Source organism: Falco naumanni, chromosome 9 (genome assembly GCF_017639655.2).
Source record: "Falco naumanni isolate bFalNau1 chromosome 9, bFalNau1.pat, whole genome shotgun sequence".
In the NCBI taxonomy this organism is placed as follows: Eukaryota; Metazoa; Chordata; class Aves; order Falconiformes; family Falconidae; genus Falco; species Falco naumanni.
In genome coordinates this window covers 34,970,582-34,987,467 of record NC_054062.1, presented here as the reverse complement: position 1 = coordinate 34,987,467, position 16,886 = coordinate 34,970,582, and the positions used below count along the sequence as shown (strand labels likewise).

The 16,886-nt window shown below is 44.1% G+C and overlaps 2 protein-coding genes across 2 annotated transcripts; both read left to right on the top strand.

Moving 5' to 3' along the window:
* Nucleotides 1–480: 480 nt before the first annotated feature.
* On the top strand, nucleotides 481–3,106 carry SRGN (serglycin). Its single transcript, XM_040607609.1, has 3 exons — nucleotides 481–630; nucleotides 2,460–2,607; nucleotides 2,789–3,106. The coding sequence occupies exons 1-3, from the start codon at nucleotides 540–542 to the stop codon at nucleotides 3,000–3,002; spliced, it is 453 nt and encodes a 150-aa protein (XP_040463543.1). The 5' UTR covers nucleotides 481–539; the 3' UTR covers nucleotides 3,003–3,106.
* A 428-nt stretch (nucleotides 3,107–3,534) lies between these two features.
* VPS26A (VPS26, retromer complex component A) lies at nucleotides 3,535–16,774 on the top strand. Its single transcript, XM_040606698.1, has 9 exons — nucleotides 3,535–3,647; nucleotides 6,844–6,993; nucleotides 8,655–8,727; nucleotides 10,950–11,106; nucleotides 11,582–11,746; nucleotides 12,215–12,321; nucleotides 13,371–13,439; nucleotides 14,000–14,142; nucleotides 15,021–16,774. The coding sequence occupies exons 1-9, from the start codon at nucleotides 3,645–3,647 to the stop codon at nucleotides 15,132–15,134; spliced, it is 981 nt and encodes a 326-aa protein (XP_040462632.1). The 5' UTR covers nucleotides 3,535–3,644; the 3' UTR covers nucleotides 15,135–16,774.
* Nucleotides 16,775–16,886: the final 112 nt, after the last annotated feature.

The window sequence follows — 16,886 nt, the reverse complement described above, 5'->3', positions numbered from 1 at the left end:
AAAAGATTATTTCCCAGTTGGTGAAACTTGCACTGACTGCAAGCAACTGGTTCTCAACCTTCCTGATGGACTGAGGGCTCGAGGCAGGGAAAATCACTGCCAGTGCCAATGCGAAAATGCAGCGGCCTGAAAGTCGGAGACATGAAAAGCAGCTTTTTCTCTCTGGAGGAAACAGCAAATGCCCTGGAGCCCTCTGAGCATCAGGCAGGCACCGGGTGGGATGCACGCCTGGACGACGCGCTGCCGGCAGCACACACCTTCAGTCGGGCTGCTTGGTCCTGGGTTTGCTTTTCTCCTCAGGCAAAACTGGAGATGAAGGCAGTGGGGATTTTTTTTTTTTTTTTTTTTGAGTGATGAAGGCTGGGAGGTCAGAGTGCTGGGCTTTTCTGTACATGTCTCACCCCCGTCAATCAGGAAGTAGTGACGCAGGTTATGGGTTGGGTTTGAGGTTTTGGAAACCTTTTCTAAAAGTTGATCCCCTTGCCCCGTCATATTTCTGAAGCGTGAAGCTGTGGTGAAGGCTGGTGGCGAGCGGGGGGATGCCGGCCAAAATGCAGCTCCTTATCAGATGTAACGGGAGGATTTTCCTGGCTATTTGTTTAATCCTCTTTGTGGGATACACAGCACAAGGTAAAACGGGGTGGTTGTTCTCTTGGTAATCCTCTTTCTGGGCTATGCGGTGTAGGCCAAGTAGGCAGCCTCCAAATTTTTCAAACTGACCTTCTTCTAGGGGTAATGAGATGTACTCAGAAAACCTGTTTTTCTAACATTTCATTTTCTGGAAGGGGAGTGAAAAGAAAAGTTGCTTTCTGCAAGTGGAGCATTTCTGTGTCCCTTTCCCAGCTCCTCTGAGAAAAATACTTCATCAAATACATGGCTGTATGTGTGTACATTTTTCAATTCATAGATTTCAATATATATATTTTTTAACCAGCCCTTTCACAGTGGTCCAGTTACTACTGTTATTCAGTTATGTAGCTACTGACAAAGTATCTAACAGTTCCCATGTCATAACTTCTGTTGGTCTACTTTCTTGAGGGGACAGGAAAGGAAACTAGTTGTAAGTATGAGGAAATTGAACGGGTTTTTTGGTAGAACATTGCAACATGCAGCACTAAAACAGTTAAAAGGAAACATTGATTCATGATTACTTACTCTGTGGATTTGTTTCTTGTAAGAGAGAAGTGCTTTTCAGGCAAGTAGAGTATAATTTGTCCCCAACCCAAGGCTGTGATAGTGATGGGCTTTTGTTATGTATCTACCACTCGGAGGCTGATCTTGAGGGATTATGGCCTGCTTCTTGTACATTGTTTAATTGTAAATTATTCAGCTGCAGTTGTTTATTTTTTTGCCACTTATTATTAAAAACCTTCTTAATAATATGCTAAGAGAAGAAAATATGTATGAAAAAGGAATACGCTGAAAAAGAATCAGGAAATGATACCCATGAGATCTTTTTTCTCTTACAGAAGAGTGTAGGAGGTATCTGAAAGTCATCTAGTACATTATGGAAATATATAGGCCAATAGAGAAGTGTAATTACAGAAAGATATTCCCAAGCAACTGAGAAAAAAAATAGATGAAATGCCATCAGGGAGAGAATGAGCCAGGAGGCTTCAGAACAAATTAATTACATGAGACCAAGAGGAAGGACAAAACGCCACTGGTTTTATCTTTACTACATGATCATTATTTTGTCCTTTTGGTGTTTTTTGAAGACCTGCTTTTCAGCGGCAGCTCTGATCAGGCACCTGGGGGGCACCAGCACTGAAACCGTGGGTGTGCAAAACCCCGAGTCGTGTCTAGATGCCTGAACTGTCTTTGCTATGGTGACACGCTCTGAGAGCCTGCGTAGTCCCCAGATCTGCTCCTGTGGCAGGTGGCTCCTGGCACACCTTCGGTTTCCGACCTCCCCACCAAAACTCATCCCATTGGACTCAGAGGGGCTGTGCTGAGGCACACAAAGCCAAAGCGGAGCTGGCTCTGACCCTCGCTGAGGCCAACAGAGGAAGGGAGGGCGCTGGAGACAGCTCTCCATGGGGTGGCTTGTCCCCAGGAGATCTTGAGATACCTCCACCAGCTTTGGGGACAGCTGCAGGTGGCAGAGCCCACAGGTCTCCCACGGACGTGCCATGCCTTGAGCCAGGGATGAGCCCTGCTGTGACGTTGGTGTGAGGCACTGGTTTCCCACGGGGCTTCCATTTCTAATTCCTGTGGACTTCCTGGTGCCATGTGTGAGAAGCACCAGATGCCTCTGATAGCAAAGGTGTCACTTAGGGTATCAGTAGCCATTTAAAACAAGTTTTCAGGGTTAATTTAGCTTAAGGCAGTTGAGAAGTCAGGGTGACGCCAATGACTTTCTCCCGCTCCTTTAAGCTTTACTAGGTGCTCATAAAGTTAATAGGTCCTGGTGAATAACGTCCTGTTCCCGGTGAATAACGCACAGCTGATTCAACCAGGTGCTCCGCTGCAGAAGGCACGGTACAAGAGGGTGAGATGCCGCCCCGACGCCTGGTCTGCTAACTGCATCGAGGAGGAGGGCCCCTGGTTCTACGTGCCCACCGGTGGAGCCAACAGGATCCTTCCTCCCATAGCAGACATGTCCCTGTAAGTTCGTTACGGAACGCGCACTGAATGTCGGCACCCAAAACACGCAGTATCCCTGTCGTGACAGCCCTGCCACAGCACGGCTCACCCGCACAGGGCAACATGAAGCTTCGGTGCGTTAAGAGAGAATAAACAAAGTAACACATTTTTGGAATAAACGAGCTGCCACTCTGTGTTTCAGGATGGCGCAATACCAGGACCTGCACGGCTTGTTCCCTTTGTCGGGGCCGGAGTCCGGCTCTGGGTCCGATGACATGAGGGAACCGGAGCCAGCCTCTGGGTCGGGGCTCGGGGACGGTGACAGTGTCTCCACGAGGAAGCTGCCGGTGTTCCCAGCGGGCCCGCGAGGCAGCGAGCTGCAGCAGAAGCTGACGGAGGAGGATTTGCTGCTGTAGGGTTGGAGGCATCGGCCCCCCGTGCCGCCCCCCCGCCTCACCCGGCGCAACGGCCACGGAGCGGTTTTACAGCAGCTCCAAATCAATAAAAAACTTTGCTTTGAGATCTCTGTTGCTTCTACTCGCCCCAAAAATCTTTGTTCGGGCTGAACGCGCTCTTTGGTTTCAGCAGGTGGGGCGGCCATCCCACCGCGGGGAGCGTGGGTTTTGGGGCCCTGCCCGACCTTTGTGGATGGTACCGGGGGTAGTAAGTTACAAACCGCTGCGTGGCGGGAGCCCCGGCGGGTCACGCAAACCCCGCCCGAGCGCCTGAATCCCGCAAAGGCGCTCGCCGGACGGTACCGCTCCCTCCCGCCCGCCCGCGGCGCTGCCGCCTCCCGCCCGCTAGGCGGCGCCCTCCCGCCGCGTCGCGCATGCGTTGCCACCTCCCTCCCCCCTGCTTCGACCCCGCCCGCCCCCCGGCCGGCCCTCGGCGGGCACGAAGCGGTCGGCGGCGGCGACGGGAAGGTGGAGGGGGGGGCGGTCACGTGCGGCGGGGGGCGTGGCGTGGCGGGCTGTAAGGTCACATGACAAGGGCGCGGGCCGGGGCGGCTGGTGCTGGTGGCGCGCGGGGCGGGAGTCGGCCGCGGAGGGGCACGCACCATGGTGAGTGCGGCCGGGGCGGCCCTTACGCGGGCCGTTACCCGCGCCGTTACGCGGGCCGTTACCCGCCAACCGCCGCTCCGCGCACCCCCCGCTTGAGGCGGCGGCTCGGGCCGCTCCGGGCCGGGCTGGGCTGTGCCTGCCTCCCTCCCTCCCCCCCTCCTTCCCTCCCTCCCCACCTGTGGCGCCGTGCCGTGCCTGAGGAGAGCCGCCCCGCCCGGCGCGGTTCGCCCCCGGTAGTCCCTCCCCTCGCCCCCGGCCCGGCCGCCGAGCGCCCGCTGCCCGCCCCCCACCCCCCAGCCCGCCCGCCGACCTGGCCGCCCCCTGCCCGGCCTGCGTCATGCGGCCGCGCTGCCGCCGCCGCCCGCCTCGCCCCGAGTCGCGCCGGGCCGGGGCCGCCCCCCGCCGGAGGGTCCCCGGGGAGGACGGCGAGGCGGTGCGGGCCTGGGGGGGCGGGCCGCGGGCAAAGCCCCAGGGGCCGAGATGGCGATAAACGAATGCCCGGGGTGGGTGAGCGGTTGGTATAATTTACGGATGGAGGCTGGGGATGTGCCCTGCTGCATCCCCCTCCGCGCCTGCCTTCCCCAGTACGCGGTTTTGTCACGAAACTCTGCGTCCATGATTTCCTACACAGCTGCCGCCGGGGAGGCGTTGGGGACAGTGCGTGTGACAATCCCGGGCACGCGGGTGAGGCTTGCGGTGAGGGGTAACCAGCCCTTCGGGGCTGTGGGACAGCGGCCGCTTTGTGCTCAGCAGCCTCGGCCTAAGCACAGTGCTCGGTGTGCTGTCCTGGGTAGGTTAAAAAAAAACCCAAAACAAGTCTTTTAAAGGATCAGCTAGATCAATGCACTTCAGGTTTCTGAAGCGTGTGGATTCCTTAATGTGTCTCTATCTCTGTTGGATACGAAGAAGCTTTTCAAGGCTCTGTCTGAAGCTGAGGCTGGGATCTCTGCACCATTTATCAGCTGCTGGGAGTCCTGCAAGTCCTTTAGTACGGCTATAACACATAAGGACGGAATGCAGATTGATTTTCATCCTGATGTAGCAAAATCTTCAGCGTCTGTCTTTTGCACGAAATCAGGAATGTAGCCTAGCGTTTGGGCAGCTTCTGAAGGCCTTAGTTCTCTGTCTTAATTTTTTAAGCTGTAATATAAGCCATATGATGGTTTCTTAAAATACTTCTTGTTTTGCATAGCTTCCCCGCAGCAGTGTCTTCAGTAGCAACTGGAGGACATACCAGCTGTTTATTTCTTTATTCCATATGTTCTTGTTGTCTTTGGATGAGCTCATGGCTAGTCTCGAAGGGGTACAGTTGAAATACTCATGCAGTGTCTTAAGAAGCCACGTGTTACCAATGTTAGGTCTGGCTGACTTATAAATGATGGTACAGTTTCATAATTTGGAAGGCGCTGTGAGAGCATCTTGTATAATGTTTGCTTAAAGGAAACGTGCTTCCTCGTTTGGGGGGTGGTGGGGAAAGTATAACGCCATTCTGGAAAACAAGTACAGTTTCTAAGGAAAAAATACAGGCATGCTCGAAAGTAACTTCTGTAACAGTTTTAAATAGTTTCAACAAGAATTCCAAGTCTTTAGACTTTCTTCTTTCTCTCTTCCCCACTCCCCAGGAGCCGAAAATCAAGAATGGTTGTAGTGTACAGTCACTAAAAACCAAACAAATTCTTGTTTCAGCAGTTAATGTGAATATATGCTTGGCAGAGACTTCAATCTTATATTTGACTGCCTTGTTAGTCATCTGCTTCTGTTTTCCTCTGAGAATGTGAAGCAGGTATAACTAGGTTTCAGTTAGTTATATGCATCTTTGTGGATTGGACTAGGGCTGCTTGCTATCTGGGTAAGTACAAAGTCAGTTTAGTCTTGTGTGAATTGCTGTTTGATGGCTCAGGCTCACACTGTGCTTGCCTTGTAGAGGTAAGCAAAAAGTCACTCAAGAGTTGCTACTGTGAAGCAGTAGCGTTCAGATCAAACTTTCTTCCAGACCTTCTGTGATTAATGTTACATTTCAAACTTCAGGTCCCCAGAATGTCTTGCAATGTGTTCTTACTCAGGTTTTGATACTAAATTGGTAAAGTGAGAATGTGTTTCATGTGTACCACATTAATGTAGTTGAATGGATGCTGTCGTTGCGAACACAGTGTAATTTCTCCAAAAGAACCAAAAATCGCATTGAATTAGTGGTTTCTGCTTTGGTACATCAAAGCAGGTTAGTGCCTAAGTCTTAGGAGGAAACATTGGCTTTTGTGCTAACCCTGTAAGGTTTCCTACAGAGCCACTAATATGTTTTGCAGATTCTTGTAAGAAATGTTTGTGGAAGGTCAAAGGGTGATCTCTCCTAGTTTCTTGTGTTTGGTGCCAGTCAAAAGTTCGTGCCTAGGGAATGTTGTAAGGTGAGGACAGGCATTTGATGCTCATAATGGATTGGTGCCTGGAGCAGTATTACAGGTAAACTTGTAACATCCACTCTATCTGATGGTAGAGTTGTGTAGCTAAGGTAGATTGTATGAAGAACTGCTGCCTCTTGAACCTGCTAGAGCTCTCTTTGTTTGCTAAGAGGACTATGAGTTGCAGGAGTAGAGAGCAAATAAAAGTCCCTGTTCCCCTTCACCAACCATGAGGATGCCTTGTATTATATCACCTGTTGTTTCTTTTCACCCTGCTTTGTTACTCCTTTTACTTCTGATCGTCCTTGTTACTGCTGTTTATGGGGTAAGTTATAGTGGGTGTAAGCAATAATAAGCAATTCTTTGGTACGTGTAATATCTTGAATCCTAACCTAGATGGAATAAATTTGTCAGAAATATTGTTTGAGTGAAACCAGGGATTGGAAACTTTGCAGTGATAGAAACCAAAGTTGTGCTTGCAAAGCTAATGTTCTAAATACTTGGTGGTATTGTATTGTAGTGTAGCAGTAATAAGGGTAATTATGCTGTGTACTTTTTAATAAACATCATATTTTTAAGAGCTGTTGCTGCTTCTTACTGACCTGATTTCAATTATTTGCTAGCTGAACAGCTGTCTTTTTTTCTTTGCTCTTTCTTCGGTCTCTAATACATAATGGCTTTGTAACTTCATGGGAGTACAGGTGTTTTTCCCCAGTGTATAGTGTACAGCTGCAAGTAGATACCACATATAAAATGGTGTGTCCACTGTGTAGTAATTTATGTTAATTTTGTTATTCCAGAGTTTTCTTGGAGGCCTTTTTGTTCCTGTTTGCGAGATTGATGTTATTCTTAATGATGCTGAAACACGAAAACCAGCAGAAATCAAAACAGAAGATGGTAAAGTAGAAAAGCATTTTCTCTTCTATGATGGAGAATCCGTTTCAGGAAAGGTAATGCTTTTATTTCAAGTGACTATTAATTACTGCACTGATTCTGGCATGCAGATGTGCATAGGAAGCTAAATAAAAAACTGATATAAGCAAGAGCTGCGATTTCAGCTTGTGTTGTTATTCAAAGGAAATGCTTTTCCTATATATGGTTGTCTTAACCTTAGTCATTCAGGCAACTGATAAACCTGAATGTTTTGATTAGTAGCTGCTTGTTTCTGGTCATCTTGTATTTATGAATAGGCTTTTTGTGCAACCACGTGCAATCCTGTTCTTGTTTCCGACAAGAAAGCTGTTCCAAACTGGATCCCCCAGCTTTCCCTTCTTGAACTCCAAAATCCACAGCCCAGCATGTGTAACAGTAATTGTTGGCTGGTGACCTGCTTTGCATGCCTGAAGCTAAGCCTTGTGTTTTATGCCCTGAAGTGGTTTCTGGGATTGCGTCAGAGGAGCAACATATAAGTTCAGCTGGCTGCTGAGTCAACAAGAGTTTCTCTTGGGGGGCGGGGGAATAAAATTCTTACTACCAGAAGGATTTCTATACTATCTGTATTGCACCTAGGAACTCCTTGCTGTCTGATTTTACTAGAGCTATTCTTCCTCTCTGAATACTTCTGTTATGATTCACTTTTCTTCCAAAACACTTGAGCCAGGTATTGGGTTCTGAGATTGACTTCTAAATACCTGCTTTGATCTTCACGGTCCTGTTGTTACTGGACATCTTCCTGTTCTTAAGATATCTTCCCATGCTAAGATCTTGGTCCTCTAGAAAGATCCTGTCAGTGACATGAAAATACCAGAAGGTGAGCCTCAAACTCAGGAAACTGTGAGAACTAGCTTTTGTATGCTCACTGGCCTGAGTGCTTCTCACTGGTATCGGCAACATCTGAGAGGTACCTGATGAGTTTTGGTGGGATGCACAGTGGGATGAGGAGGTCTGGAAGACCAGTAATTTATTGGACAACTTCCCTCTACCTCTCTTCTTTTCACCACAAAGATGGATTGTTCCTATTCTGATGTCAACGATGTACAGGAATTGCTCCTGTCATCACTGCCTCATAATAAAGCATTACATATGCTTAATATTTACATATTTTCATAGGAAGTAACCTTATGGAATCTATTCTTGTGAGGTGAGGTCTGTTTGTGAGAATCAAATTCACAAATGAAGGTCTTGATAGTAGGTTTCATTATCTGTTACTTTGCATTGACTTCTCTAACAGCAGTACTTAGCTATCTGCTGAGGAAGGGACTTAAGTTTGGTTGATTCCAAAGGAACACCTCTCATGGCAGTCCTTTTTTGGACTGTCAGAAGATGCTTTGAAGCTCTCTGGCTTCAGAGACGGTGAGAGGGTCGCGACTGGCTTATGTGAACTCTGCTTAAGCTCTGGCTTGGTTTCTTAATTTTGGGACTCAAAAGTTTCCAACTTAGTTATTAATTCAGCCTCACAGATTATTAGATTTTTCTTAAACGCTTTAGTGGTGCTTTGGTAATGCTTAATTTTGTAATCAGCTGTTTGATTTGGTTGCTTTCAAGCTTGGGTAGTGCTTTTGAGAAGAGGTTTCAGTTTTCATAGGCATGTAGTAATATGTTTTCTTTTTTACTGAGATCATGTATTAAAGTGAAAGTGTTGAAAAAATTAAATTTTTTTTTGCCTTGATAGGTGAACATCTCCTTTAAACATGGGAAGAGACTAGAGCACCAAGGAATTAGAATTGAATTTGTAGGACAAATTGGTGAGTTTAAGCTATTTAAGTTAAAGCTATAAAGTTAGGTGCCTGTGGTTTATGGAACCTGGCGCTTGTGACTGTCAGCATTTTGGCTCAAACATTGCTACCTGATTGGATTAGTGGATGATAAGTGCCAAAGGAAGATTGTATCCTCCTTATTTTAATGCAAGTGATGTACTGATTTGTGCTAGTCAGAGGTCATTGGGAAGGAAGTTATGTACATATAAAGGAGAACTGGGATGGTGAGTATTTAGTCTGCCTCAGACCTGTTAAAAGCTTGAATCACTAGAGATTTCTGAAAACTGAACTTGTGGTCTTTAATTCTGGCTCTGAAAGAAAAGAGGCGTAGAAAAGAAATGATGGGGCAGCCTATAGCAAAATACTTCTAAAAATTCTATGGTTTTTGGTTTTCTAAAACCTAGCCTTACGCTGTTAAAATAAACCAGTATTCGTGCTTCAGAGGTTTTCTGTGCTTTTTAGCAAGATAATATGGTATTGACATTAAAAATGTAATTTTCTTATAACTGTATCTAAGGCTGGTCAGATTTGAACTGTGAAGAGTCTTGATCACATCTAACTTCTTACCTGTCAAGGTAATCTCTCTGCATCCTTAGGCTGATGCTAAAATTTCTTCCCTGTCTGTTAGAGGGCTGTTTGCATTATTGTCCCCCTTGGAAGTAGTTCTTCAAGTTTCAGCCTCGTACAATCAACTCTGGAATTTTACAAATTCTCTGTTTCTGATCAGTCATAGGCTCGGCTACCCTGTGTCTGAAATGTTATGAGCAGATATGGCTGAGTACTGACACCTGTGGCTTTATTCTTTGAGGTTTTGATCAGTGGGGTTGTAAAAGCAAACCTCCAGAATAAAACAGCAGTGTGATGCATTTGAGGCATTTAGAGATGGGGAGAAAAAAATAGAGCTCAGGTATGTCAGTTTAATTTAGTCTGTTGTCTTTTAATAGCTGTACAGGCTGTTCTTCGCCTACTCTGATGTATAAATTTTATTCTCTGAATGACTTTAATTTGATATAGTGTTTCTGGGGCTTTTTCTGTTGTGCTACTGTTTAGAAGTCTTCAGAGTTAAGCAGAAGTGCTTTAAGTTGCTGCTTTTTGCACTTGTCCATGTTTTCTTGTATTCTTTCAGGTTTTAATATTGTAATACGAAAAGCATTCCAGTAGTGCCATCTGTCTCTGTGCTTGGAAACTAGTTCCAGCTGCATGTTAAAGACTTATTCTAAACCGACCCTTCAGACTCCAACTTTTCTGACTGGCACAAAAAGTATTGGATATGCAACAGTAAATTTTGTATTGTATAAATGCTTGTCATAACAAACAAAGTACTTCTGTATCTTTGTAGTCGTATTAGAAAACAAGCAATTACTAGTTAGCATCAGTTTCTACCAAACTGGCAATGATAAACTGTGGAGTTGGTGTGTTTAGTTGTTCTGTTCTCTTCTGAAAAGCTTCAGTCTGTGTAAAATCAACTATAACTGATATTTTCAGTTGTGAATTGTAGAGAAGCTTGGTTTTATGTACAGAAGTGTTCAAATTTTTTTATGGTAATGTTAATTTTTCCTGACTTCCTAAGTTTTTATCTTGGTGAGAATTGCATGACATGTATTTAGGGATGAATAATAGTGACACTGGTCTGGGGACAGGAGATGCTGTTGCTGTGAAACTGCTGTGTCTATGCTTATGTGTTGAGGACTTGTTTCCAAATCACTGACTTAGACCAGTGATTGTAATAAGCCATTTGATTGTAGATGAGTAGTAATAATAAGCCATTTGATATGTGTTGTTAATTTGTGGGAGACCAGCTGGGATCACTGGCCTGTTCTGAATGAGCCAGTCTTGATGTTGCTTAAAGGATTTTGTCCCTTCAGCAATAAATGCTGGAAGCCAAAATCAGGCAATGGTAATTACGGAAAATGCAAGGCAAGAAGTACTTATTAAGGCTAACTAAACTGTCATTAAAAAAAGATGCTGTACTAGTGAAGCTTCAAATATGTGTTCTGTTTGTTGCAGTTAGCTCTTTAGGAGTGCTTTCTATGTTACTGAAACTGAAGATAACTTTGACAGACTGGATAAAACAATTGGTCAAATAGATGTAACTTAAATCAAATTATTTGCTTCTGTTGTCCTCTCCCACCTGCTCCTGCTGAATTAGAGGTAGTTTTGTTTGCTAAAAATAAACACTGAAATATGTTTTCCTTTAACTTCAACTTTAGAACTCTTCAATGACAAAAGCAACACCCATGAATTCGTAAACTTGGTGAAAGAACTGGCCTTACCTGGAGAACTGACCCAAAGCAGAAGCTATGACTTTGAATTCATGCAGGTTGAAAAGCCATATGAATCCTACATTGGTGCCAACGTCAGACTGAGGTTTGTAACTGTGAAGCCTTCTCCTCCCCTGCAGAAAATACATAATTTAGCAATTTTGCTGCCTGCTCCCCCATCTTCCTCCTTTTGGAATTCAAATCAGATGTGTAACAGCTGGTAGCTAGTGTGCCTTGATTTGAGTTGTTGAGATTGTATTATTTAGAGATCGGGATTTTCTACTTTGTTTGGAATTGCTCAGTGTTGTTTGTGTAGCTAAAATTCTTTTAGTTCAATCAAGGGAAGATAGTCCATGTCTCTCCTTTAAAAAAGAAAACCCCAAAACAAACCACAACCAAACAAAATGCCCCCACACTTCTATCTGTGTGTTTTGTCTTGTATTTTGGTGTCTTACTCTTTTCTGCTTAATCTTATGAGAATGTACTCTTGTCTTTCAAAGAATACCTGTACTTCAGAACATAAGGGCTTTTACTTAGGCTATTCTGAATAATTAGGGCTAACTTGGTGGCTTCCTTCCTAGGTATTTTCTGAAAGTGACAATAGTGAGACGGCTGTCAGACTTGGTGAAAGAATATGATCTGATTGTTCACCAGCTTGCTACGTACCCAGATGTAAACAACTCCATTAAAATGGAAGTAGGCATTGAAGACTGTCTTCATATAGAGTTTGAATACAATAAGTCAAAGTAAGTGTCACTTAGAATAAACCATATTCTGGTAAATATATCAGGAAAAAGGGCAGAGTACATAATATTTGATGAACAACCTTGGCATCTGGAGTCTTAAAATGTAAAGCAACATGTTCAATGAGTACTGTGTTGGGCTGTTTGGTTACTAATTATACAGTGGGTGGCCTTTTTTGAGGAATACTTATCTATTCTGCCTTTAGTACTAATAGGAAGGGCACTAGCAAATATCTAAGGCTTGATTTCTGCATTTAAGCTTTTTTATTATAACTATAGTACTTCCTTTACTAATACTGTGATGATGGAAGGGTGCTAATTGTACGGGTCTGGCTGATGTGCTTAGCTTAGTGGGGAAGTAACCTCCAAGTAGTCAACAGGCAGATAAGGTAACTGCCTGTATAATTTGTACTCAGGAAGGTGTAAAAGCTGTGTTTCTTTAATGAAAACACCTGTTCTGTTCCTTTAAAGGTATCACTTAAAGGATGTGATTGTTGGAAAAATTTATTTCCTCTTAGTGAGAATAAAAATTCAGCATATGGAGTTGCAGCTGATCAAAAAGGAGATTACTGGAATTGGTAAGAGAAGCAAAGTCCAAGAGAAATGGCAGCTTGTGTGCTGGTTGAGCCTTTTGCAAACCCAGAGAGTGCAGCTTTGGCTAAACTAGTGTTCCATGTGCTTCTTTCTCAGTGGTGTTTGACGGCTGTTTAAATTTCATGCTTTGGTAATCATACTTAGCAACATTGTTGGTCTGTAGCATTGTTCTGGGATTGTAACTGTTAGGCTAGCTTCATAAATGCAAACCCTTGTAAATGGAACTTGGGCATAAATATGCAGCAGCTTAATCAGCCTTGATAATGAACAAAGGAAAAGGTGTAAAATGCATCCTGAAGATCCTCTTGTCTCAGCAGAGATTAGCTGGTAAAATGAGCTTGGTAAAGGTTAGCATGAATGTCTCGTGTTCTAGAAATGTGGCGTTTTCGGTCAGCCTCAAACTGATAGGATGGAAATATCAAGAGGCTTTGAAGCAGAAACAGCCTGGAACTAGGAAGGCAGTAAGAGGCTGTGTGTGGCTCGTGACTTCATTCCCCAGTGGCTGGGCCCCTAGTGAGTTGCTTGTGTGGGTAATGAGAAAGCTGCCGTAGCAATAGAGGAATGGCAGAAAGCTCTGCTTTATTATTGGCTTTTGTGGCTAAATTAGGGACTCTGGTTTCTTCATCCTAGGCCCCGGAGAAAGGTGACCCTTGGGCTGGGTGATAACCCTTTAGGTTTCTAGTCTGATCATGGCATAGCAGTGTGAATTGCTGGCACAGCCCACCAAATAGAAGGGTTTCACAAGTCCTACCCTGCCATGCTTGTCCCTTATTTAAAGCCTGCATACCCAGGGCTCCTTTGAAGCACTGCTGACTCGTCTGTGTTGGCATGGGAAGGAGAGACTAAGAAATAGATGCTCTGCCTCAGAGAGGGTTTGTCTTGCTTTAGCTGTGTGTAACTCGTATGCAAGACAAAGGCAGAAATTTCAGTGTTGCGTAATTTAAATTCTGCCGAGTAGAAATTGCTATGATAAAGCTTTGTAAATGTTTAAAATTGCAGTGTGTGTTCTCACAGTGAAAACTTGTTTCACCAGGACCCAGTACCACAACAGAGACTGAAACCATTGCAAAGTATGAAATCATGGATGGTGCACCAGTTAAAGGTAAATAACTGTGCTTGTTTTAAAGGGTAAGCACTTTGAGTTAAAATTGTATTAAAAAAAAAGTCTGGAGGAGAAGAGATTACATGTATAAATTTTTCTTGGCGAAACCACTTAGCCTTAGGTGGCTGAAATGATAGTGGATTTTCCTATTTGAAGCAGGCATTTTTATTGACTTGGGGAATTTCACTTGGTAAACCTTACCCTTATTTACCACTGGAAATGTTACAACCAATGCTTTTATCTCTTTGCCTCAAACCTGACTCCATGGCGTAGACTAGCTCTAGAGATTTCAAGATCCTTTTGTCTTGCCTGGCTACCATGCTTCCACTGAGGAAGTGTTCCCACTCTTGATATCACACTTGCCTGTGAGCTCAGTGTTATGTTGGTGATGTTTTGTGGTGGTGGTGTTTTGTTTGGTGTATTTTTGTTGTTTTTTTTTCCTTTAACCAAGGAAAGGACGCAGACACTGCTTGGGAAATTGCCTTTATTTTGCATGTCTTCTGAACCTACATTAATGCCATTCAGTTTTAAGGAACTAATCAAAACTTTCTTTTCTTAAGGTGAATCAATTCCTATAAGACTGTTCTTAGCAGGCTATGACCCAACTCCAACAATGAGGGATGTGAACAAAAAATTTTCCGTGAGGTACTTCTTAAATCTAGTGCTTGTGGATGAGGAAGACAGACGATACTTCAAACAGCAGGTATGGTTTATAGGAATTTTGTTGCAGAATTACCTAGGCTGTTGTACATGCTGCTTTGAATGTTTGGCATGTTAGAAGCCACCTGTGCTTCATGTATGGCATAAGCATTTCTGCTGGCAAGTCTATTGGAAGCTGTATAGAAAATGTTAGCTTGCAAAAAGGAGCCAAGGGATTTGATGGATACTGTTTCAGCAAGGATAGGACCTCAGTGCCATAAACAACCTTGCATTGTGAATATCCAGGCAAAATGCTTTGTGTGTAAAATGAGCTACAGGTGCATTTGCTTGCTTGCTTTCTTTTGCAGATAATTTCCCCTCCCAGCATTAGCCCAGGTTCAGTTAGGTTCAGAATTGCAGAACTGTAATAAGGTCTAAGGCGTTTGGCCAAAAACAAAAGTTGAGGTCGTGCTGAGGAAAGGAATAGCAAAAAGGCTCACTGAAATCAAGCTGTGTGGATTAGATGAGAATCTTCCCTTTGAAGAATAGACAAGGCAGTATAATTAAGGAAAACAAAAGGCAAATGGAACATACAGTGGCTATGATGGGCTTTGGATTTTGAGAAAAGGAGGAAGAAGTTGTTCTTGAACCCTTTAATACTATCAAAGTTGGGAGTAGAGTTGTTTAGGAAGAGGTGATTGGTCAAGGTTGATAAAGGTAACTAAATTAGACTTTAAGCATAGACTTTATTTTCATCTTTCTGTTACTTTCCATGTGTACTGCACTGTTCTGTAAGTAATGGGAGGAGGTGCAGAGTTTTTTGTGGTGTGGGGTTTTTTTTCCTTCTTTTCCAAAAGTCTCTGTCTATCAGGAACTTCAGATACTTGATGCTGCTGGTTTAATGGTACATGGTGGTTTCAAAATGTTTTATTCCTCAAACAGGAAATAATTTTATGGAGAAAAGCTCCTGAGAAGCTGAGGAAACAACGGACAAACTTTCACCAGCGATTTGAATCTCCGGAATCACAAGCATCTGCTGAGCAACCTGAAATGTGAACTGGTATAAGGTGAAAAACTTTGCAATGCTTCAGCAGGTTAAAGGTGGCAGCAGCCTGTGGGAAAAGAAGGCCAAAATTCCCATTACGACTGTCTTCCTTCATCTTGCAGTGCTGCATTTACCATACTACTAAAGCGTTCTTCAGTTAAACATTCAAGTATGTATATACATTTAAAATAAAGTGCTTTCTCAAACACTGGAACTTTCTTAAGCTACTATTTTATACTGCACATTTACTTTTATTTGATAATGTTATATGCACTTGGGTATGCGTAAGCTTAAATCTGGTTATTTCCATGCATGGTAGGCTGGCATATTTGATTTTGCTGATCACCTGTACAGTGTAGACTAAAGCATTTCCCTTCTCTCATGTTGTTTATTGCATGTTTCTTTCCAATGTTGCTTATTTGCATTTGTTTTGTTTTGAAACTACAGTAAGACACAACTGACTAAATCACACTAAAAATCGAGGTTTATGGTGAACTGGTCCTAAAGACTTCTAATTACTACATTAGACAGGGTTTAACAAACTGCATGTATATGCACTATGAATATGGTAACTGTGGAGCCTTCAGACACCTTACCAAGGTTTCTAAGAAGCTTTGAATCTGTCAGTAGCAAAGAATGTTAGGAAGCATCTTTGCCCTCCCTCCCCCATTTTTCTCTGCCATACTTCTCTAAGCCTTTCATGGGAGTCACTCCTGACTTTTGGGGGTTTGTTGCCCAGTAACTAGTGACTGTAGGGATGTTGTCATGATTTCACTTTCAGGTGGTGAGTGGGTAAAGCATTTGAACATAATTATCCCTTATTGATGAAATAAATGCTGGTAACATTGATTATTTTGCAAATACATGAAACTATGTGGTTCCTCCTGGCTTCATGCTTCCGCTGTCTTCACAGTCTGTCTCTTCACTGTCCTGGCAGGAGAGGCACAGCATCCTCAAAGGACACCCTCTGCCTAGTCCACCTGGGCCTGCTACAAGGGCAAACAAGCTTTTCGTGGTCTGCTGGAAAGATATTTTGAAGCCAGGCAGGCCTTAAAACTGTTAGAAGCTTGTCCGGCGCAGCAGATCGTTTGTCTTAATCATCTTGTATGCATTTAGTGTTTGAACAAATAGCTTAAAGGGGTTAGCCTTCACCCGCTCGCAACTGAGCGTGTCCTCTGTCACCTGGTGTGTGGCTTGGGTGTGAGGCGAGGCTTGCTGTGTGGAAGGCTACTTGCACTTGTAGTTCACTTGGCCTTCAAACCAAGACTTCTCAACTCCGGTGCAAGTGTCATTGGTAACCTTACTTTATGAGTAAGTAAATAATTGAATTACATTTCTGTAAGAACTGTTTTATTACTGTGGCACTTTGATAAAGCAGACCAAGACTCTGTACTTTATGCTGGGATACTTCTAACGCGGCTGTCTTTGAATGAGAGCAAATTTAACTTCCTCATGTAAGTGCCTGTTCAGAAATTCAAAGAATAAAGTGAAAAAAGCCAAATATTTTCATGGTCACTTGCATGTTGTGATTCCAAGCGGTTTTGAAAACTTGATTGTATTTAACCAGCCTCAGATTGTGCAACCATGTATAATAAACGGGAAACATACCGAGCTGCTCTGGGAATTATTAAACCAGCTGTATTCTCACTAACACCTGCGTCCTCTTTGTTGACGAGCTCGGCCCGTCGCAGCATGTTGCGGTGGCGGGACGGCGGCGCGGGACCTGTGACGCCACTTCCGGCTCCGCAGCCTCCGGGTGGGGG